The 18,234-nt window shown below is 39.1% G+C and overlaps 1 protein-coding gene across 2 annotated transcripts in view; it reads right to left on the bottom strand.

Annotated features, from left to right (window-relative positions):
- CDH20 (cadherin 20) overlaps positions 1–18,234 on the bottom strand; it is a 330,188-nt gene that overhangs the window by 93,713 nt on the left and 218,241 nt on the right. For both annotated transcript variants that reach the window (XM_044065173.1, XM_044065174.1), the window contains exon 6: positions 3,235–3,402. In XM_044065173.1, coding sequence (XP_043921108.1) covers positions 3,235–3,402 — 168 coding nt within the window. The remainder of the gene's footprint in view (positions 1–3,234; positions 3,403–18,234) is intronic.

The raw sequence follows: 18,234 nt of genomic DNA, 5'->3' as shown, positions 1-18,234 counted from the left end.
AAGAGCACCCATCATTTGTTTATACTTTTTGCCTTATTATCAGTGTAACCTTGGAAGATTGTGGTTCATTGTAATTTCTTATTTTAAGAATTTTTTGACTTCAGTAAGTCAAGTGACGCCATAAATGATTAAGGTAGTTTCTTGCTGTTCAGAATTCTGAGAATGATTACTGAATATAAAGACTGGTTTATTCTCATTTAAGGCAAGGCTGCTTAGATGGATTTAATTTGTAATTGTATTAAAGATATACTGCAGTTCAAATACATTTATATACAGATAGAAAGATATAGAATGTTGTTGTGTCTTTCGGCTTTTCTCGGTTAGGGGTCACCACAGTGGAACTCCGGTCCGCTAATGATTGATAGTTGATTTTTACATGGCGAGTTACCAGCCCTGACACACAAATTTCAATGAAGGTATGCCCATTCATGCATGTCTCCATACAGAAGACGCTCTAGCTGAGAATCGAACCAGACAGCGTCTTATGGTGAGGTGACAACGCTACCGCAGCACCACCACCATGGGTATAGAAAGATATAGAATACACTGTGATATTTTACACAAATGAAGTATCTTGCACTTTAGGTTTAGGAAATTAATTTTCGGATGAGGCAAAGATTTGAGTCCTGAAGAAAGTACACTAAACCCACAGTGCAAAGCATTTAATTTATTGCACAAACCAGAGCACCTATATATGCCATTTATCCATCTGTCCTTGTTTTCTTAAATTTAAAATATTGTTCTTCACTGATTTCTATGACCTGGAGTAACTGTATAGGTTACTACTCAATAGGAGCTTTAGGTGAGTTCCACAGGATTTTATGAATTGATTGCCTTGTGAATTGATTTTTATTCTAGCACAGAGGTATTCATTTATAGATTAATGACAATATCTATTGTTTTTGTTGCATCTGAGTTGCACAGTAAAAGCTATGCTACAATTTGACTATGCTTCTTGTTAATACAAACTGTTCCAATATTATGTCATTTTATACTAAGTGGTTTTGTGGAGCTGTTCTTCCTGGTTCTCCACTGGAAATGGGTTCTTCTTGGCCCAGTGGACTTTGCTGGTAAACAAATGCCAATAAATAAATAATAAGTAATTTTATAATGTAGGAATGCTTCAGATAGTTAGTTTAATCTTTGTTGTTTACATACAATTTGAAGGAAACCAAAACCACTTTTGGGAAAAAGGTTGTATGTACAGCTTAGGGACTGGTTTAGAAAAGTCTATTAAGGAAATAACAGCACAATCAGAAACAACTTAGTGAAAAAGAACTATAGTGTTTCCAATTTATACTCCATAAGAGAGTTTAACATGGTTAGTAAAAACACAGAGGAAGTTGTAAAAACTAATTGGGATACTTTACCAGCAGATAAAGATGTTGCTAAGGTGGTAGGAAAAGGTAAATGCGTCTCATATAGAAGAGAGAGGAAAGAAATGTGGTGAGTGAACAAGATGCTTGAAAAATTGTCCAAACTGTACTACTAATATTAATAAATGTACTGATTATGTTTTTTTCTGTAAATATCCTGACACTAGAAATGCATGTATAAAAATGTGATGTACTAAATGGAAAGTCTAGTTTACATAGCTAAACATTTATGTTGAAAGATTCATGTAGGAAAACCAGAGTTCACACTGCATACATATCACTGAGTATTGAATAAACTGAAAAAAGGAAATTTAAGTTATGCCCTAGGCTGACATGCTGAAGAAAGTGACCACAAAGTTATCCACTATTTCAATTATTTCAACAGCTTCACTGAAAGCCTTGGAGTGGTGATTAGAAAGATACCTTATTGTTAGGGAAGAGTAAATGATAACTGAGAGTTAATGTTACAAGAGATGTAGAATGAATAAAAACATGTCATCAAACCTTTTTTAAGAAAAAGATCCTTAATGAAGTTTTCTTAAGCAGAGTGTCATTGCAGTTTTGTATATTACATTGCTATATTGTACTGCTCTAATGGCTATGTAAACTCTATTGTAATGAAATAATTAGTTTTCATAGTCATTATTCTCCAATTTTTTTGTAATGGAAATTCATTTCACTGTACAAGTGTGCTTATCTAGAAAGTCGCTGAGGTTTAAGGTACAAATACTGACCCGAAGGAGAATTGAGAGTTTAAAAACTAGTCATTATTTATAATGCATGGAGTGCACTGATTGCAATCCGGTATAAAAAACAAGCTAGTTAAGCACCAGAGTAGTGTGTGACCCGACGTTAACAAATGTTAAGCACCCCTTGATTAAGCTGTTAAGGTTGGGTCCCACTCTATGCAGTAGAATTTGCCTGTATTGATCAGCAAATGTTTATGACATAAGGCAATACTGAAAATGTCACACGCACCTGGATTAACTCTTATGAATGTAGACATTGAAAGTTCCTACATTTTGCAAGTTTGACTTTTACAACAAGCAGTTTTCAAACTGCTTCATGAACGTAAGAACTATACCTTCTCTGACAAAAAAACAGGAATTGAGTTTTTCAGATTTCAGTCATACTTCTGCAGAATGCATGAAGAATCAATGTTGGAGACTGAACTGTGCAATGACCCTGATGTGAGATAATAACTCTGAGGCAAACCTAACACCAGCTGCATTTTATTTAATGGGCAGTTTTGCTGTTCTTAAACAGCTTTCTGTATTTTACTTGTAGAATATGACACAACCAAATATAAACAGCTGTCATTTTTCCATGCAGAGGATGAACATTCTTAATATTTTTCAAATACAATTTTCATTTTTTACTAACTCACCTTTGTATGGCAGTACATTCTCTGCTTCATTGTACTGCACTATGGACTTGGAGTTTCTGACAATGCATCGCTGACATTGATTGCTCTCTTTTACATTTTATTGCTAAGACCTACATTTTGTCAGATATCCTCAATTTAAATATTGTAGCTGACATTTATTTGTACATGCTGTTAGTTGTTTTAGTCATATCAATGGTCTAACATAAGCATTACAATATTACAGGAACTGGTGGTCTGACATAAGCATTATTATACACCTACTGAAGGCATGGTAAAACAAAATACCAAGGGCTCCTTTAATAGCACTACATTACACTAGCACAGGGCAGGCTCAAGCTTTAAGAGTGAATGGAGCAGAACAGAAACCAAGGAAACAAGCAGTTCTTCCTCTCTGATCCGTTTAAAAAGCAGCATATTACTCAGAGGTTTCTAATGTGCCAAGGGTCAATTATTTGTGCAAATGTTACTCACTCTGTGAGAATCTTGGCGGATTGTCATTGACATCAGAGAGTGTGATATTGACAGTTGTTGTGCCAGCTAAGCCTCCCATCTGTCCAGCCATATCCTTGGCTTGAATGACCACTTCATAGTAAGAACGTGCTTCTCTGTCCATATTTGTTAGAGCTGTTCTTATTATACCTGCAGAATAAGAAAAGTGCTCAGATGATGCAGATGGTAAATATTTTCAAAGGAAGCATTTTATAGCCCTCGTGATTCACTGCTGCTACATCTTTAAAGTAGTTAAGGTAATCGTATATTTCTACTTTCTGAAAAACAGTAGCTAAATGCATGGCAATTAAGTTTAAAAATAAACATTTCAGTATCTGTGCAGCAAATCACAAGTGCACAACTCAAGTTTTTAGGATCTTAGTTATAGTTATTTGACTGTCTTTTGTAGCCTTCAGAATGATACTAATATTACTGCTATTCACAAATTGCTCATTCAAGGAACATTAAGATGTTGGTTGCTCAAACATTGCCTTAGTCAGAGAGAAAACATCCAGCAATTCTTGCTAAACTTCACAGCTACTACATGAACTCATGAACTTAAGTACCACTTACATGAGTCCAACGGACTTGCTGCCATCCATTTAGGAATTAAGGACTAATCAAGGCAGATTTTATGAAACACATCACATGTTTATACAAACAATGGGAGGGGGGGGCTCCTCCTCACACCCCTAATCTCTAAGTCACACCGACTTTGAGTTAGTATATTTAGAGATTGTGTGTGTAGCTTGCATTGTGTCAAACTCAAACATACAGGTGAGAGCTGGGATGTAAAGAAATGGTACACAAGCTGTTAGCACATGACGACATATTGCAGAATCAAATGTTTCGATAATTATTAGGATACGGTAGTGAACCATAAACATTTCACAGCAAATTCACACTTTGTAATAAGAAGATCATGAGTGGACATTTGAGCCAAGTGATCTATTAGCAAAAGTACCACTCCCCCCCATATGGGGAAGCTGCACCTCCTGAATATCCTGCTACTTCCTATAACCACATCTAACCCCCCCCAGAATATGACAACTAATGTACAGTAGACTCTACTTCAGAAGCCATATGAAAGAGACTTTAAAAGAAGAGAACATGCACACTCTTCATGACAGGACACAGAACAGGTGTATGTATGTATGTGTATTGGGAGGGGGGCTTAATAACAACATTCCAGAGCTTTTCAGGAGCTGATTAAGTCTATGATGTAAGAACCTTTCAGAAAAACAGCTGTTCAGTAAAGTAAAGGAACACAAGCTTACTATGAACAAAACGGGTTGGAAAGAAAGTGAAAAACATATTTACAGAAAAAGGTCTGGGTTATATAAGATGGAAGGGGATTGTGATATCAAAGACAGCAGAGATTTTAAGAATGCCTCACCCCGCCCCACACACACACGCACACTAGCGTATTTACCAAACATTTGTAGAACATGTATTGCATACGTGACCTTGGAAACAAAATTTTTCTCTAACAAGTAATTTAAAGACTAAGTGGGAAGAAGTCAATTTATATATGTCAATATAGTCTATAGTTCTGTTCAACTAAAATAATGTGCTACTGTTGGAACTCAAGTCATAGATTCATAGGTAGGTACTAGGCAATTGGCCCTGGGGGCTATACAAGCCTAGCCAGAAAGGTTCCCTGGGTTTTGCCACCCAAGAAAATTATTTTCCTGTGCCCTTGTCAAGCAGTGCCGCAGAAGTCCATTGATTTTTATCTTCAAAAAAAGTGCTGAAATAGCCAACTAGCAATGAGTAAGGCCATCTTCTTAGCTGGTCGGTTGTCCTTCTTAAAACTGTTATTTGTTCACAAAGGATTAAGAATATGTCAAAAGTAAAATCCTATTGTGATGCAGCATCCTAGATGGCCTTAAAGACACCAGGTTCTCTTCTTGCTGAAGCAGTTTATGAACTGTGCAGGAGTGGCTGAAATGGGTACTTTATCCTTTTGCCATATAAATAATAAATAAACATGTTGATTTATTTATAATCCTTAAAATAAAGAAGTTTATACACAAATTTAGGCAATGGAATAAATTAAACATAAGCAAATCACCAGTATATAATGTTTTTCTTAGGTACCATCAGCAGGCATTTATGTAAAGCACTTGTGATCAAAGTTAGTAGCATTTGCTTTTCTGTGGGGCTTAAATACAGCAATGGAGACTGAGCAGCTCAGAAGGTCTCAGGACATGGTGGACTTGAAGGTCATTTGTTCTAATGAAGGACTGCCAGTGATATGATGCAGACAAAATGTATTTCTATGTGAGTAACTTAAAAGTTTCTTACTGGCTGTCTGTCCATATAGCAACAGTCAAATTAATAGCCATGCCAATTTATTTTTTTTCTATTACGTAGTTTGTTAAACATATACTTATGGTATGGTGACAGTGGTGAAATATTTTGTTGCGAATCTGTTGCATTTATTATTTACTTGTTTTCACTGACTAGGAAGTTTGGCAATGCAGGTTCAAGAAGAAGCACTCTCAACAATAAATGGCTCATTGTTGTGTACATTTGATAAATCAGCCATAGACGAATCAAACTTGTGCTACAAGAATATGCAACAAGTAGAAACACAGTTTTTATTAGCAAGTTAAAATCTTTTTGTAGCCTAAATTCAAAATCTAAGAAAAGACTTTAAGATTAGCCTCAAAATTCTCTGAAACATTTATCAGAATAACTGCTACAGTATCTGATCAAACAACCTGTACCTGCAACTTCAAGCTGCCATTTTGCAGTCAGTCTTATTCCATATTTGTTAATTGCACACGAATAATGGCAAATCCTTCTCACAGGAGAACTACTAGCACTGCTGAGGTCCACTGATGGTTTCCTGGCAACCATTAGGAGTGCTGTACCATGGGAAATGATGAAACATTGCTGATTACTCTAGCAATGGTTGCTAAAGAGGATTGACATTAAACACCCACCAGTTTGTTGTTTGTCTTTTCGGCTTTTCCCGGTTAGGGGTCACCACAGCGGATCTCCGGTCCGCTAAAGATTGGCAGTAGAGTTTCTATGGTGCTGAGTTGCCAGCCAGACGCCCAACCTTCAGCGAAGGCATGCCCATTCACGCATGTCTTTTGGAGGTCACTCGACCATGGGGAGAACATGCAGACTCCACACAGAAGGCACTCCAGCTGTGAATCGAACAGGAGAGCCTCTTGCTGTGGGGCAACAACGCTACTGCTGTACAAGCATAAAGCTATACAAGCATAAAAAGAAGGTGTTCTAAGTTAAATTAACCTGCAAGTTTATTAGAAATGCTCATCTGAGACACAACATCACATTTCCCAAAATAACTGTTTAATAATGTCTAATACATACTTGGTTTCCCAGTCAGTGGTATTTTAGAACAACGCTGGCTGGACTGCATCATCATCATCATCATCATCATCCTCCACAGAAACGTATGAGTGTGGTCACTTTTTTTTAGAAGGAGGAAGCTTCATATAATATGTGACTTCAACTCGATTCAACAGAGTTAAGTGGTTAGAAACTAAGGGTAATGCTACTCAACGCCAGAAGTCTAAACCTCAAGATGCATGCACTCGAAACTCTCCTCAGCATGGAGAACATCGATATCTGTGCAGTAACAGAAACCTGGTTCAAGGCTCCCGAGAGCACCCCAGCACTACCAGGTTATACATCATACCATACTTTTCGGCCCCAAAACTCGGACCAAACCACAAAAGGAGGGGGGAGTATCAATATTCGTCAAAGATACCCACACCTCCAGGTTGGTGGCACAGCACGAAGCATCGGAGACTATCCATGTGCAACTAACAGTGGGCAAAACTGCCTTTCAGTTTATAGCCTGCTACAGACCACCCTCCCAAACTCAGGAACCCCACTTGGCTTTCCTGAAAACACTGGAAAATATGAAGGTCTCTCCAAACACCATTATATTGGGCAATTTCAACTACAGAAACATAGACTGGGAGCACTACTCAAGCCCTAACACCTTAGCCAAAAGGTTCCTAGAGTTTATAAACTCAAATGCTATGGAACAAATTGTCACCACTCCCACAAGAGGAGAAAACATACTGGACCTGATCATCACCAACATGGGGACTCTATGCTCCAGACCTGAGGTATATCCCTCACTGGTAAGATCGGACCATAAATTAATCTTACTAGATATCTACATCCCGACCCCACCCCCTTCCCAGAAAACCACAGTGAAAAACTTCTCTAAAGCAAACTTCACACTCCTCAAAACCGAGGTGGAATCCTTCAAAGCCCCCGGGCCAGTGGAAAATACGGTCCAAACAGCAGAATCCTTTATAAACGCATTCTATGGACACCTTCAGGAATACATGGATCATGCAATCCCAAATAAAACCAAGACCCAATCCCCCAAAGGCAGGCATCCTCTCTGGTGGATCCCAGCCATAAATAAACTATACAATAGAAGAAGGAAGCTACTACATGATACAGCAAAATCCCTAAAAGGGAAGGCATCTCTGATCAGTATTAGCAAAAAACTACGGTCCCTAATAAAATCATCTAAGGCCAACTTCGAGAGAAAAATTGCACAGGACACTAAAGATAATCACAAGGCTTTCTTTAGTTATGTTAGGGACCTGGGTGGTAACTCCCAGATATGCTCAGAGTTAGTCCAAAATGACAAAAAATACACTGAACCCACAGACATTGCCAACATCCTGGCTGACAGGTTCAGTGCAAACCCCCCCCCCCCAAAAAGAGCAAATATCTATCCCAGCAGAGTGCTGCCCCCCCTGACATCTCAGATGCTCAGGTAAGAGCCGCCCTCTCCAAAGCAAAAAACACAGCATCAATGGGACCAGACGGTGTCCCGGGCTGCATCCTACATGAACTCCAAAAAGAGCTGAACCCCAACATAAAGCTACAGTTCAACCTCAGCCTTACTACAGGATATGTACCCAAAGAATGGCATACAGCAACAGTGGTCCCTCTCCACAAAGGTGGTGCCTCAACAGACCCTGGTAACTATCGCCCCATAAGCCTGACTAGCTTGGTCTGCAAGGCTATGGAGAGGATCATCATGGAACTCATAAATAAAGATATTGGGGACCTACAGACACTGGATCTTACCCAATTCAGCTTTGTTAAGGGTAGATCCTGCCTCTTAAACCTGGTCGATTTCTTTGAATCAGTCACCAAGGCCATTGACGAGGGGAAGGTGGTCCACACAGCCTACCTGGACCTTGCAAAAGCCTTCGATACAATACCCCACTCGGGCATCATAGATAAGCTCTCCAGCTTAAATATAAACCCCTATGTCATTAGATGGGTTGCAAACTGGCTCAAGGACAGAACACACATGGTCAGAATTGCTGGAGCCATGTCAGACTCCAAACCAGTCACAAGCGGCATCCCACAAGGCTCAGTCCTGGGACCTCTCTTGTTCGGTATATATTTCTCAGAAGTACAGGCCAAGACGGGTGGACTATGGCTGACCAAGTTCACAGATGACTGCAAACTGGGCACCATAATCAACTCTCCAGCTGACACAAGCATCCTCCAAAAAGGTCTCATAGAGACAGACAACTGGCGCCAGAGCCATGGCCTCAAGCTCAACGTCAAAAAGTGTATAGTCATCCCCTTTGGCAAAAACAAAGTGTCCACAAATTACCACATAGGTGGTAACCCATTAAGTACGGAAGAAGTAATTAGGGACCTGGGGACCCAAGTTGATAGCAATCCCTCATTTGACAATCACGTGGCCAAAGTGGTTAGAAAAACCTTCTATATAGCCCACCTTATCATGAAGGGATTCACATCTAGATCAAGGGAGGTCATCGTGCCTCTTTACTCATCCCTCATCAGGCCCATAATTGAATACAATGCCCCATTCGGGATGTACCTTACCCGACACCTGCAGCAACTAGAAAGACACCAAAAGTATCTCACCAAGAGGATCAAAGGGCTCAAACAAATGCCATATGCTGCTCGGTTAAAGAAACTCCAGCTCTACTCAGTTGCATACCGCCTACTTGGAGGCAATCTGTGCTTGACGTATAAGGCCATGTCCAACCCGGAATTGATGGACATGCTTCACCTCAGAAAATCCAAATCCCTTCGAGCTACATGCTCGAGGGACTTGAACCTCAGCACAGAAATAAATAGGACATGCTGGAGGGACAAATTCAAAACCCAGAGGCTCCCTTCACTCTGGAATAGAATCCCAGTCCAAGTTAGGCAGAGTCCCTCACTGACTATCTTCAAGAGAAATCTTGACAAGTGGATGGGAGATCATAGGTTTACCCCGGGTATCACTTCTGTGTCACTGTTAGACAGAGGCACAGTAAACTAACCTTGAAAAAGGGCATAGTAAAACTCATTTAAAATAGGTGGCTTACAAATGCCCTAGGGCAGATAGCCTAGTATGAACCTATGAACCTATGAACCTATGATGGTCTTTTCATTTTACCCTTCCCACCTTGCGACACCTCCACCATGTCTTTTATGGAACTGCCTCCTAAACATAGTGACCCTTTATCAGGCCTCTTCTACACCTGCTCTACACAATATCTGTTAAAACTGCAATCTCAGCACCAAGGACCAAATAAAACTTCACATGTTCATGCGTAGCTGTAGTCTCTTACTTTATACCTCACTGTTTTCCTTCTTTGTCACCATTGTCCTAGTAAACTGCATGTCCCTCTCCCATGTAATCTGTATGTAGTCTGGCATCATGGCAAAATATTATGGTAAAATCTAGGTATAGCAGCTTGGCTCTATATACTTAGTGATGTTGTTAAATACTTTTTGTTTTAATAAATGCTCATTTTGGGGTTTTTCCCTCTTTCTTTTGCTTCACAAAGGCTTTATTATAGAAACCTCAGAGAGACCCTTCCATGACTACCTTACACTGAGCCCCCATTTGCTTGCTCTTGCACAAATTGAAAGGGCTTTTTCCAAGATAGTCCCTGCTACATGGAATACCCTCCATGAAAATATCAATGGGACTTAAAAACATTCTTCATTCTCTAAACTGTGAAAGAATACCTCCAAATAGTGAATTCATGTGACTGTTTCACAAAGCCAAGAGTAACAACTGCAAATTTTCTTTCACTTTTCATTTTTGGCCATACCTGAAAAGGGTCTTTGGACCAGTCTACCAACCTGGTTAATCATAGTAAATAAACAAACAAACAAATAAATAAGTGCTGCTGTTCAGACTTAGCATAGCTGGAATTGCCTCAGTAGCTTGCAGAGTTGCTGCTGGCATATGGGGAGTAATCTACATCCAAATCTAGTGCTTTGCTATAAACAGCAGGAAATACCACATCCCTTTGCCTTATGGGTAATACATGCTACAGCTACCTTTAGGCATACTGTCAAAAGTATAAAGCAATTTCAAATGCTTCAGTCACTGGGTTTTCTAATGTATTTTGTGAGTGGAAATACATCATTCTTTATGGTTTCCTTAACCTGCATGTTCTCCTGAGGAAAAGAATTATCATTACCCATGCCACAAAGAGATATTTGCCCTATATATCTTCTTCACTACAACATTTGTTTGTTAGCAAGTTTGGGTGGGTAATGCACAGTATGCTGTTTACAATTATTTCACTCTCATTACCAAACAAAGCCAACATGTGTACCTGCAGTCCAAGCTCAATATATTCCTGTTGTACAATGAAGCATGAAATACCTACATTACTTTTATTAACTCTCAAATAATGTTATTGCATGTTGGATCTTTATTTTATTTTAATGTTCTTTTTCAGTATTACAGTGGTACATACCTCTCAACCTCTTACTACAAGAAATTTGGACAAAGCCTGACAAAATGGGGGACAAAGGCTTAAAAATAGGGACAGATTTTAAATATTGCTCTTATAAATTAAGAAAGTTGTTAAGAGTAACAGGATTTGTGTTAACATTCATTTTCTAAAGGATTTGAAGTCTGAAACTCAAATGTATTTCATTATTTGGTGACTTCAATCCTCAGATGATCCCAGTGATTTGTAAGAAAACCACAAATTTTATGAGGAACACACCAAAAATATGAGGCAAAAATCTGGACATTCTGCAGAAGTCTGGACTATTGAGAGGTATGAGTGTTAATGGTGTGTTTTGTGTGTGTGTGTGTGTGTGTGTGTGTGTGTGTGTGTGTGTGTGTGTGTGTGTATGTGTGTGTGTGCGTGTATGCATTGCCATTGATGGGAAGATTTCTTGAAGTAAAATATTTAAAAATAGCCAGGAAAGTGGCTAACATGTTGTTAAACTGAAAGATTAAGTAATTTAAATAGCTGTGGTGTGCAGATGTTATGAATCATGGTCCATGACCACAGTTTTGCCATTTGCTATTTGCTGCCAGATTTAGTAAAATAACACGCTAAAGAAAGTGTAGGCTGTATGTTCCTTAATTGCACATGCTAACAGCCAAGCATGGTTATAGGAAACAGGAGAGGAGCAGAAGTATGCTGTACCTGAGTAATGACTCAAGTATAACTGGTGTGAGGGAAGAAAGGAAAAGTACACTACAAAGAGGTGAAGCGTTCATTTTGAGCAACACAACCAAGTCTATAAGTAACAGACAAGGAGTGCACTTTGTTACAATGCATACAATGCTAACAAACATGTCCTTGAGGCTTGAGCACATAGTGGATGTGTTGTGCAAGTTCACTGCTTTACATTTGTGTATGACTGCACAGTTTGTGATCAGCTCCTGCCAGTATATTTGTTATTGTGCTTTCTGCATGCAGTAATTGTATTTATGAAATACGCATGCACATTGCATGTTACCTGAAGAATGTTTGAGTAATTATTTTATGCACTTATTTACTTACTTATTTGTTTGTTACATGCTGAAGGCAGAAAAACATTTTTTTCTTTTCTTTTCAGTCATACATATTTCTGCTTTTTTATTTTGGTAATGATACAGTTACTATGTACCACTTGGACTAGAATTCTGCACTCAACATTCATGTTTCTGAACATTAAATAAGATTTGGTGCATAACAGAACTTAACTGTTTTCCTGCACTCTGCATATCTCAAAACTGTATAGATTTTCACAGAATGTCCAGATTTTTGCCTTATATTTTTGGTATGTTTCTCATAATATTTTGGTTTTCTGGCAAATCATTGATGGTCAAAGTCAGAAAAATAATGACAGACATTTGAGCTTTAGCCATCATACCCTACAGAAAATTCATCTAATGAAAAAACTATTATTCTACCAACTTTCTAAGTTGCTTTCTAAGCAATATTTAAAAAGTGTCCCTATTTCTGTGCCTTTGTCTCACCATTATATCCAACACAGTCCATGAACTCCATGCCACCATAGACTTGTACTCCCCAGATATAGTCATCCTGACAGAAACCTGGCTAAAACCTTACATTACCAGTGAGCAAATACTCCCTACGGGTTACGGCATACTAAGAGTAGACCGGCTAAACAAGAAAGGAGGCGGTGTAGCTATAATATTTAAACAGCATCTAAACATCCAGATCTTAAAATCATTAGCTCTACAAATAGGCAATGAAGAAATAATATATACCAACCTCAAAATAAACCAAAACAAAACCATCAACATAATTGGATGCTACTTCCCACCTGGCCAAAACATCCCTCCACTAGAAAACCTCCTCAGCTGGTCTACCCACCATCTCCCCCAAGAAACTATCATTTTAGGTAATTTCAATATTGACTGGCAATCCTGTTCTGGCAACCATCCAACCCATCATGTAAACGTTCATGGTTTCACCCAACTAGTCCAGTCGCCAGCCAGGATAAATAAAAACTCCAGTAAGCACACTACCCTGGATTGGATACTAGTCAGTTAGAGCCCCCAGTCATATATAACAGGCTGCTTATCAGCTAGCCTCAGTGATCACTCCCCAACATTCCTACTCATAAAATACCTATACCAAGATAAACCTGTCATCTACCGTCAAATACGTAAAAAACTAAACTTTAACCCACTCACATTCATCTCATCCCTCAAAGAATGTAACTGGCATCCTCTAAAGTACCTCAGTCTTGATGACGCAGCTGAATTTTTTAATACTACCTTCCTGAGCATCCTTAATTACCATGCCCCCATAAGACTTTCCAGAACCAAAGCACAACCCTCCCCATGGCTTCAGAAAACCACTAAGTCAGAAATGAAAAACAGTGATAAAGCCTGGGAGCACTGGCACAAGACCAAAACTCCCTCAACTAGACAGAAATTCCTAGAACTACGCAACAGAGTCAAAAAGCTAATAAAACAGGACAAATTCCAATACTACCAGTCTGCCCTAGACTCCTCCCAACACAGCTCCAAACAATACTGGTCCTCCATAAACTTCATCCTCCACCCAGGTAAAGTCAGTACCCCTCCTCCTAACATCCCTCACTCCTCAGAAAATATTGCTATCTCATTCAATACACATTTCACACAAACCATACTATCACTAGCTAAACAACACAACCCCCCTCCCCTCCAACCCAACCCTTCAACTAGTAATCTCCCCACTGCCTTCTCTTTTTCTCCTGTACCTACCTCCAACATAAAAAAAATCTTAACTAAACTTAAGCCCACCAAATTAGCAGCAGACAACCTCCCAAGTGAATACCTACAAATTGCAGCTGATGCTCTGGCCTACCCAGTATCCATCTTGATTAACCAATCTCTGTCAGAAAGTTACGTTCCTACACTGTGGAAAGTATCACATATAATTCCACTCCACAAAGGCGGACCCTCCACAGAACTAACCAATTACCGCCCCATAGCTATTCTCTCTCCACTCTCCAAAATACTAGAGAGATGCATACACTCTCAGGTCTCAGACTACCTCCTTACTAACAACCTCCTTTCCAATACTCAGCATGGTTTCCGACCAAACCATAGCACCACCACTGCCTTACTCTCCTTTACTAACACTATCCTTCAACATGAAAACAATGGCTATCTCTCCTCTGCTACTTTCCTAGACCTATCTAAAGCATTTGACACGGTCCCACATAAACAACTTATCTCTGTTCTCAATAACCTATCCTTCTCTCAATCAGCCACCAACTGGTTTCAGAGTTAGCTGTCTGATTGCCAACAATCCATTGTATGGCAGAATGACATATCTCCCCATCTACCTGTCTCCATCGGAGTTCCCCAAGGATCCATCCTTGGACACCTACTCTTCTCTGTTTTCACCAATAATCTAGCCTCTGCCACCAAACATGGCACACTCATACAATATGCAGATGACTCAACCATCATCTGCTCAGCCCAGTCCCTACCCAAACTGCAAAAAGTTACACAGGAAGCCTTTTCCTCTGTTGAAACTTGGTTATCCGATGCCCAATTAATACTCAACCCAAATAAAGCTAAATTACTCATCTTCCAACCCAACAAACATACTCAAAACAACTCTCACTTTAACATCACAGCAAAAGACAACACCACTAAATACCCAACTGAACACACCAAATTGCTAGGAGTGGAAATAGACAATAAACTAAAATTTGACATTCACATATCCATGACCATAAAAAAGTCCACAAAAAACTCGGAGCATAATACAGAAATAAGCAAATTCTCACCAAAGCAGCAAAGATTTCAATAGCAAATTCCCACCTTATCTCCACCCTACTTTATGCCTCTCCAATATATACCAACCTAAGACAATGCAATCTAAACAAGCTAGAGACCTCTGAAGATGCCCTGATGTGTGTGGGTGAAAGCGCTTAGTACAATTTTGGTTAAATAAATAAATCGGTGGTCTGCAGTTGTTCCTGGTTCGCCTTTTTTGTTTTACTAGTTCTGGAAGTTTGTTTTAAGCTAGAGACCTGCTACAACAAAATCGCCAAATTTGCCACAGGGGCATCCTACCTTAGTCACCACTGTCTCTCACTTGCTGAACTGGGCTGGCTTGAACTCCCTCACCTCCTTCAATGGTATCAACTCCCACTCGCCCACAAACTAGTAAACCATCCACTAAATGTCCCACCCTCTAGAATCTACTCCAACCCTATTGCACCACCAGACCACTAAGATCCAGCAAACAAAAATCACTTGCAGATCACTAAAGCCAATAACTCTGCTGGTGAAGCACTATTCTCTTGCACCATAGCCAAATTATGGAACTCCCTCCCACCCACAATTACCTCCGTACCATAATGCACCCACTTCAAAACTTTACTAAAAGCGCATCTAAAAACATGCTGGCTATGCCCTTGCAACTCCCACTCTAAAATCACCCTCCCCATCCAGTCACTACCTTTCTTTCCACTACACTAACTACCTTGATTATAGCAAGTTCAGATGTTCATAAGCCTAGTACTTATTATACAGCAGGCACTTATTATTGTAACATTTGTTAATGTCTGTTATGTACTTCACAGATAAAGATTCTAGTTGTCTACTGATGTACTATGTTCTTCATCTGTAAATATGTTGTAAGCAGTTGCTATGTTATATTGTTAATCGCTATGTAATCCAATGTAACTACTGTCTGTTTATTTTAACTGTGGAGCTTTTCTCCGCGGGCCACCGCTGAAAATGGACCTACGTCTAGTCGGACACTCCCGGTCAACAAATGTAAATAAAATAAAATAAAATAAAAAATAAATAAAATTATTTATGGCGGTGTACAGATTTCTTGCTCTAAGAGGTTGAGAGGTATGGCTCAGTTTTTCCTATCTTTACTGAAGACATACCCATTTAATATTTCTTATTTTTAACTTATCCCATCTGCGTCATAGCAGTTTTACCTTCAACAGCTGTTTTCTTCCTTGCGTAACCATGCTACTGTACTGTTTGTTCTGTCAATTTGTTTGTTCAGATTATAGATTAAGTAGGTATAAAACACAATGAAATTCTCTGTCATTACACACGCACACACATACACACACCCACACACACACACACATATATATATATATATATATATATATATATATATATATATATATATATATATACATATACATACACACACACACACACACACACACACACACACACACACACACACACACACCAAAATACAATGACCTTTCTACATAGGTTCATAGATGATTACTAGGCTAATGGCACAAAAGCCTTTACAAGCCTAGCCAATAATGCCCAGGATATGACAGTATTATATCTTAATTCCCCAGATATGGGATAGGGTAGTATTAGGGTAGTGAGCTTTTGGGTGTTGGAGCCCTGAGTCATTTTATGGGACATGGGCAGTACTCTGGGAGTGAATTTACAGTTCAACATACATTTATCCAAATTCTATTTGAAGATTATTGAATCCCCTGGACAAAGTCTATACTTGTACTGGAACTCCTTACCTGTAAGCACCAGACTGTTTCTACCCTACCCACCTTTAAATGCTCCCTAAAAGAATACCTTACAATATCGTGGACCTGCTCCCATGCTAATCCTGGCTGAACTTATTCACTTTACTTCACTCACCCTGTTCAACCTGAATCACACCTCACAACCGTCTCCAGCCTCCTACTCCACTCCTTTTTGTTTTTGCTAATACCTTACCTTGTTTAATTCATCTCTGCAGACCTTTCCTCTACCTCTTTCTCCTTCCTCCCTACTCATGTAAGCTACCTGAGGATAACCTTCCCTGCACTCTTCTTATAATCTCCTTCTCTCCATCTTTCTTCCTTCTATAACCATAATATGAACACCATCTCTCATACTAAGACATCACTCAGTTCCCCTCACTGTCTATAATCATGTAATCTCTAATATCTGTTTAAATATTTTATTAGAATTGTCTCAGATCTCATTTATTGCATACTAATCTATGTAACAAATATGACTAATGAGTTTTCCTCACATATTTTCTCCAATTCATGTTACTGATTTTTATTGTAGTCTACTATGAAACATATGTTCTATGTTTTTCTCATTACAACATTTTTTTCACTCATGTTTTGTAGCGTAGCATGGTACTTTGTAACGTATAATATTTGTACTTGTTGTTTTGTAATGTAATGTGATACTTTGTGATTTATACTGTCTGTACTTGATTTTTGAAATATTGTGATTGTGGAGCTTTTCTCCTTGGGCCACCGCTGAAAATAAGCACTTTCTGGCCCAGCCGGACTTGCCCGGTAAACAAGTGTCAAATAAATAAATAAATAAATAAGAGATGGAGGGATGGGCTTTGATTTATGAAGATGTGAAGTTTATTTCATAGATTAAGTAGCCTTTGGGATACAATTTGTCTCTCCAGCAAGCTCTGTTAGGGTCACAGATAAGGTTCAGGTCCATGGAACGCATAACCCTCGTATCATTTTTTTTTGCTAATATGTAACATTTTCATCAGGGCTGAATCAATGATTACCTTGTAGGTCAGGCATAAGTCCCCTTTCAATAAATGATATGAGACAGAGTAAATGCATAGGGTCTTTAGTTGGTCTGAATAAGACGTGTCTTACACTTTGCATTTTTTTAGTGAGAAGCCTCTGGGGCTGCTCCATTTGGTTTAAGTGCTTGGTTAGGTACATGCAGAAAGGAGCATAGCTATTGATTATGGGCCTGATGAGAGCTGAGTACAATAGCGGTATGACATCCTTTGACCTTGATGCCATGCCTTTACTTATAAGTTGAGCCACACAGAAGGATTTCTTCACTACTGTAGCTACTTGGTGGTCAAAGTTTGGGTTACTATCTATCTGTGTTCCTAGGTCCCTCACCACTGGGTCTACTTTTAAATGTGTGCTATCAATATTATAACTTTCAAGGATGTCTGATTTAATGAAGGGTATGACTATGCATTTTTTAGCATTTAGTCTCAGACTGTGGTTTTGACAGCAATTGTTTGTCATTTTTTGGCCTGTTTGTAAGATGTCAACATTGTTTGGGGATTCAGTGATTGCTCCCAGGTTACAGTTGTCAGTGAACTTGGTGTGCCTGAGACCCCAACATTGGCCTTAACTTCAGAGAAGTATATACACAAACAGGAAGGTCCCAACACTGAGCCCTATGGGACATGACTAGTAACAGGTTTCTTATCAGAAGTGGATACA

Source organism: Protopterus annectens, chromosome 3.part0 (genome assembly GCF_019279795.1).
Source record: "Protopterus annectens isolate FY-2018-M chromosome 3.part0, PAN1.0, whole genome shotgun sequence".
Taxonomy (NCBI): domain Eukaryota; kingdom Metazoa; phylum Chordata; order Ceratodontiformes; family Protopteridae; genus Protopterus; species Protopterus annectens.
This window is presented reverse-complemented; position numbering and strand designations above follow the sequence as displayed.